General features: G+C 39.4%; 1 protein-coding gene across 1 annotated transcript in view; it reads right to left on the bottom strand.

Annotated features, from left to right (window-relative positions):
* MED12L (mediator complex subunit 12L) overlaps window positions 1-7213 on the bottom strand; it is a 518530-nt gene that overhangs the window by 343968 nt on the left and 167349 nt on the right. The window contains 1 exon segment of the mRNA XM_042780849.1: window positions 2998-3129. Coding sequence (XP_042636783.1) covers window positions 2998-3129 — 132 coding nt within the window.

Consider the following 7213-nt stretch of genomic DNA (forward strand, 5'->3'; position numbering starts at 1 on the left):
TCTGTGAGTTCTGTGAGGCATTACAGCGAAATACAGAACCCTAAGACTGGGAAAATTACTGGGAGGAGGAGGAGGAGTTAATGTCTGAAATGATGGAGTGGCATGGTAGTTTGGACATTTGGGACATCTTGGACCTCCGCCTCATGGGGACTGGCCTCATGCTGATCTTTCTAAGAGAAATTGTTCAAGCAACAACACAGTACAAAACTCTATTCCCTGTCTCTATGCCAAATACCTAACCATAATCTGAGAATGTATTCGTTTCTACATAGTACAAATCTAACTGTATTCCCCTGACAAATATTTCAGCATGTATTATAGAATTTGATTCTTTAATGTTTGTATTTTTATCAGGTAACTGTCATTTGTGTGTGTGTTTGGGGAAGTGCCATATCACACGAGAGAGCTAATTCCTACATTAAGATGCTTTCACTTATTCATCAAACTTCACCAATAAGATCTCTCAGAACCTCTGAGAATATTCCCAATTCATGAAACACATCTAGAGAAGCCATGTAACTTCTACATTCTTAAAGACAGAACTTACTAAAACTTAAGAAAAGAAACAGTTTTAGAAGTAATAATTTCCTATTCTTTTTTGCCTTCTCTTTGATCATTCCCATTTTCATCATCTAGTCTTTAAAATTAAGATACTAATTATTAGTAATTAAGAAAACTATTTTAAGATTATCTTCAAACTATCCTCTGTTTATGAAGGTCAAATTTTAAAGATGGTAATGTTTCAATATAAATCAATTATCTTAAACATTTCTAAGAGAAAATAATTTTAGATAGATATACTTACACTTTATTAAAATTACAATCTACACATGAATCTTTTCTAGAGACGAGTGTGTGTGCACGCACGCACATGTGCATGCACATATATGTGTATGTGAAAGAAAGAGTGAAGTGTGGACATAAGCAGAAGAAAGTCTTAAAAAAACAATCAACACTCCAGAAGGTGCAATGAAATTTGAGAGAACAAATTTTGATTATTTAAGTTTAATCACTGCAACTCACCCTAGAATATTCTATCTAGTCATAATGCTTTTAAAAACAAAAGGCAATGAAATATTTTTTTCTTATCTGCACAATGTGCAGTGGGTTATTACTAAAGGGGCAGGGAGGTGGCATCTTCTGACTTCCTCTAACTTCAAAACAGGAAGACAGAATCACCATCAGCAGCCCAAGGCCTGTTCTTATGAAGTTAGACATGCCACCACACTCTTACTTACCTTGACAAAAACCAACCTCCCACAGCATCTACCACCACTCTGCTGGGTTCAGTTATTTGCTGCAGTGACCACACAGAACTCACAGACTATGGGGTTTATTAGGGAAGCAAAAGGCTACAATTCAAGTTCAGGAACACGCTGAGTCTTTCTTAGCCAGCCATCTCTCTCAGCTGGCCATCACTCTCAGTCTCTCTCAGTAGCATGTCTCTCTCTCAGCAGTGTGTCTCTCTCACAGCTATCTCTCAGCAAGTGTATCTCTCTCAGCAGGTCATCAGAGAGATTCCTTCTGCCTCTAGCAGGGGTCATTTTAAGCCTGGCAGGGTGGCCAAAACCAACCAATCCCAAAATAAGAATTCTACACACCTGAGAGAGAGAAAGAGTGAACTCTCCCAGGAGATTTCTTTGTGCTGCCCCAGGCAGATGTCTTTGACAGGCAACTACTCAATTGCTCAGAGCAAAGGGGGAATTACGAAGACTGGTAGTATAGTGCCCAAGGTACCTGACTGCTAACCAGAAAGTTGATGGTTCAAACCCACCTGGCACTCCTTGGAAGGAAGGTTGGGCAATCTACTTCCGTAGTAATACTGCCTCAGAAACCCAAGGAGGGGTCATTATGAGTCGGGGCCAACTCCATGGCACACAACAACAACAACATGGCTGGAAAAGCCACACCATGTAATTTAGTACACTGCAGCTATGTGGTTTATACTCTAACATCAACATCTTCAAGCCTGGTTTCAACACTGTGATCATTTATATTTGGTGAATATGGCTTTCCCAAGAAGAAGAGAGAAAGGTCTGTGAAACTGTTGTTCATATTTCACTTTTTATAGCTTTGCAGGAACACAGCCAGCCAGCTAAGTGTTCATCCACTCAAGCCATAAACATTTTCTGAGCATCTACTAGATGCTGAGTCCTATTTTGGGTGTCAGGGACAAGACAGACAAAGTTTCTGTTATCATAAAACTTATTTTCTAGAGGAGAGAAAGCAGGCATTAAACAATAAAATAAACCAAATAAATGGGAGCTAAAAAAAAGCAGAGTGAAACAGTGATGACTGGGGCGTGGCAGCCCTAACTTTAGATAAAGAAGTGATGAAAGACCTTTCAGAGGAGGTGTCACATGTTGAGATAGGAATGCTAGAAAGGAAATGGCACTTCTGAAATAGAAATGACAGGAAGAAGTTGCCTCAAGAAATTATTTCCAAATACACTAAAAAATTATGTGCCTTTAAAATTCATTGACATTGGTGTATATTATATACATTTGTATTTGTGTGTACATGCTTTCTGTGTGTGTATCTGAACATCACAAAGGGATATTTCTTTTTTAAAATCAGTTATTAAAGTTTAATTAGGAGCTCTAGTAGCATAGTGCCTAAGGCACTTGACTGCTAACCAGAAGGCTGGCGGGTTCAAACCCACCTGCCACTCCTCGGAAGGAAGATGGGGTAATCTACTTCTGTAGTGATACTGCCTTGGAAACCCAAGGAGGGGTCGCTATGAGTCGGGTCCGACTCAATGGCACATAACAACAACAACAAAGTTTAATTATAATTAGTTCCTTTTGAATTAGTCTAGAATATGAATTACTACATTAAAATTAAAGGGATTCTACTATGAAATCCTTACATGAATTTGTACATTTTCTAATTATAACATCAAGAAAAAACAGCATCATAAGGATAAGGAAAATATATATTCCCCAAAATGGTATTTATAAATTATGGCATACAACGTAGAAAGAAAATTGAACCTACCTCTGCCTCAATTTCTGCTTGCCTCTTCTCCAAAAGTTTTGCCACGGCCATGGCCCTGTGCTTGCCTGACCGCTTACAGCTCACAGCCCATTCACACAGCAGCATCACCACTGCTTCATCATTGGGGGCAACCTAGTAACCAAGAGGAATGAGAACCAGCCATAGCAATGAACGTTCACCAGACGAGAGTCAGAAGTGGACAATGTCATTTCTAAAGCTCTAAAACTTTCTTCACATTATTTTATGCCAATCATTTTAGAAAGTGCTTCAAAATATTTTTTACCTGGAGAACAAGGAGTTAAAACTTTAGTTATAAGAAATCACTTACTCAGAGTGGCTGAATCTGTGACAATCTGAAGAGAACTGGAGTTTCACTGTAATATGCTTTCACATACAAGGACGGCATAACCTAGCCACATCTGTCCTTCGGAACTCAACTTCAAAACCAAACAAGAAGGGGAAAAGTCCGCTGAATAGCTGTTACAAAGCTAAAATACTTAAGTACTTCACAGTGGATAGATACCCTTACCCTTAGGCCGTCACTCAACTCATAATCTTAATTAAGCCTGGTCAACAAATGACTGAGTCCAACAACATATTAGAAGAAACTAGAAAGGAGGCTGGAATGCTTCTGAAAGATCTATTAGAAACATCATGCAGTTTGAAAATGACAGGCAAGTATCAAAAAGAAACAAAAATGAAAACAGAGTCCATAAGGGACAGTAGGCCTGGTCTGTGTGGCTCAATACTACTGTCAGCCATAGTTGCCATGGCCTAGAAACAAGCATGACAGACAAGAATAAATAATAAATAATAAATAAGCATGACAGAGAAGAAGGTAATGAAGGGTTATAGGGACAAAAGTGACCGGGGTCTGAAGTGGGGATGGAGTTCTAGGTCAGTAGGAGGATCGTCCTTCTACATCTCTGCCATTTTCTATATGTCAATCAGTAAAGCACCAATTGTAAGGTTTTATTATATGCCCATTTGTATACCAGAAAAACTTGATAACCAGAGTATCAGTATTTACAAACTATGTGAAAAATTCTAAACATTTTAGAGTCTATAAATTCAATTAAGATTATGAAAGTTATGAGCACGCTTACGGGAAGAACATGTATCTCCACAGGAGGTCTGTGGATTCTGAAAACCCATGAAAAGAATCCCTGATCAGCTTTAGAGACTATCAGTTGGGATAATGAAAATCAGTTTATTTCAAGATTGTTACTCATCCTATCTAAATTTAGTTATTTAAAAATATGTTCATTCAAAGTTCCCTGGAGTAGATATCACAAAGGGAGCTCTAGGTCTCCATTTAAAATGAGCCAAAGAACTCAATATATAAAGTTTAAACAGGACATTTAAAAAAAAAGCAAACTGAGACTATTGAACATAACCCACAGAAAAGTAAAAATATAGAAGTCAACCCAGTGAGCACCCAGAGCTCACATTTAGAATATCAAAAAAACAAGTCTTTCTAAAACCACTATTATCAGTTATGTAATCAATAATCTGCATAACAGAAACCTGCAAAAGTTTTTATTTCCCCTTGCATCTTCAAGATCAGATAAACATGAGTTACACAAGAATAAACAACTGATTCAAATTTTTAAAAATTTCTTTTTCCGCTAAAGATACTATTTCAATTTAATATCTAATTAAAAATGTTGAGACATACAGTATGTGTAGCAAAGCTTTGCATGTTATCAGTAACATCTCAACAACCGGATGGAAAAGCACATATTTCTAAAAATCAATTGAATGAACTACCACAAATGATATGTTAAAACAACCCACATATACGACAAACCCCTTCACAAACCAAAACAATCTCTACTGTGCCCACATCATCATTTTGGGAAAATATAAATACACACAAATGCATTACATGTAATACTCTGAAGACCAACAAACTAATACATACACATAATGTACATAATTCTGAAAAGGAAGGAAAGAGACGCACCCAATCTGAGAGCCTATGAAGAGCATGAAAGAGTGTCTGATGCTATTCAAGAGAAGAAGGCAAACTTCCTTCGCTCAAGCAGCTCACACTCCTCAAGATTAGACCCAAACAGCTAATACAGAGCAGCAAGCAGCATGCCAAGGGTGCAAGGAGATGCTTAAGGAGGCGGCAGGGAGGGTGTCAACTTTTTCACTGAGGAAGTACTCCTGAAACGTGCCTTCAGAAAAGTCAACAAAGTTAACAGTGGTTATAACCAGAGGGAAGGACTACAGAAGATTTTCATTTTAAGCCCACCAGCCACTCCTCGGAAGGAAGGTTGGGCAAGCCTACTTCCGTAGTGATACTGCCTCGGAAACCCAAGGAGGGGTCGCTATGAGTCGGAGCCGACTCCACGGCACATAACAACAACAACAACAAAAAAAGGCTATTGCTATTCTCAGGGAGGTAGCTTAGAGGGCAGGAATGCATAGGAAAGAAGAACACAAGGAAAAGGGAGGAAGTGGGAAGTGAGCTGTGACATTATGGGGATTGTAATCAATGCCATAAAATAAAATTGTGTAAGGAAAATGAATTTGCTCTGAAAACTTTCACCCAAATTACCATAAAATAAATAAAGAAATGAGCCTTGGAGGGAAGAAACAAAGATTTTTGATGAGTAGCGATGCATGTAAAGGAAAGAAGTATATCTAAATACATTGGAATTCAAATGTTACTTCACTTACATAACTACTGAGCCAGTCACTGCACTCAGCCTCCTGCACATATATGACCTCATTTCACCTCTACAGAATTGCTGGAAGTACAGCGCATCCCAACTGTGACCAGAAACAGAGATGTAGTAGTTAAAGTTGTATGTCAACTTGGTTGGGCCTGGTTGAGGGTCTGAGCAACTGGTGGTAGTTAGTCCCCATGAGGAGACTGGCAATCAACTCCATGGTGGGATCTACCACAAGCAGCTAAGTAGCTGCCTTTGGGATGTGGTCTGCTTCCTGTATTTAAGGAGAAGCCTTGGGAATGGTCTCTAGCTTATGGCACGCTTGAACCCTGCATGTAACCAGGTCATTGTTTAGCAGCCTGCCACGCTCTGCTGACCTTAGGACTTTCAATGGACTTTAATTAATGACCTGCCATGCCATTTGGTAACATCAGAACTGTGCCATTTTATTTGTCGACCTTAGGCTTGTTAGCCTCAGCAACCAGTAACTGCCTGAGTGAAGAGATGCCTCTAGGTTCAGTGGGCCGGGAGCAAGAGGCAAAGCTAGAGGCCAAGGTCGAGGAGCTTTCACACAGCCCCTAGAGCCTGGCACTTGGAACTCAACTTCTAGCCTCCTGAACTGTAAGAGAATAAACTCCCATTTGTTCAAGCCATCCCATTTGTGGTATATTCCTATCAGAGTGGCACTAGGTAACCAGAACAAGAGTCTCCATCCACACCTTCAGTCCAGAGTGCATCCCTCAATGAAACCTCTCTTTACTCTCTGCCTCTGGGCATCTCTACTTGGTGCCCCTCAAGCTCCTCAAACCAACTGATCCCAAAATGAACACATCCTCCCCCTTAGATCCACTTCTCATCCTGTGCACATTCTCTTAGAAGATGGCATCACTATTCAGGCCTTAATGTTGGGAGTCATCCCCTCACCCACCACTCTCCAACTACTTATCAAGACCATGGGAGTCCCACAAACACACCAAGCCCACGTCCATCAGGGGCCTCAGTGCTTGCTGTTCTTTCTCACTGGAATGCTCTTACCCATCCTGCACAGAGCTATCCCTCCTCTGCACTAAGGTCCCAGGGATTCATGCTAAGTGTGAAAATACCATTTTAAACTAAAAAAAAACAAATTACAATCCACATTTTAAAAACATCCATGGTACAATATCCTTGCCTATAGATTCAGAATATGACATGTGAGGCCCAGAGTTTTTACAAAATTCCAACTGGTTTAGAAAAAAAGTTAACAGCAAATTGAACAATCTCTGAGAAAACAAGTTTGAGGAGGGGAGACTTATAAAAGTAAAATTATTCAAGAATTTCAAATCAGTTGAGAAAGAAGATTTATCTTTTTCTTAGTAATCATAAAAAGATATACTGAGTTGCAAATTGAAGGAAATAATTTACTGGAGAAACTGGCTGAACCTTTAAAATGAAAAGAAAAGGGAGGCGGGGCAAGATGGCGGACTAGGCAGAAGGATTGCACAGACCCTCTTCAACAAAGAAAAGGGAAACCAATTAACACAGACACAGAAGAT

The sequence above is a fragment of the Orycteropus afer genome, unplaced genomic scaffold, assembly GCF_000298275.1.
Source record: "Orycteropus afer afer isolate SDZICR_OR568_19922 unplaced genomic scaffold, OryAfe1.0 scaffold00066, whole genome shotgun sequence".
Taxonomy (NCBI): domain Eukaryota; kingdom Metazoa; phylum Chordata; class Mammalia; order Tubulidentata; family Orycteropodidae; genus Orycteropus; species Orycteropus afer.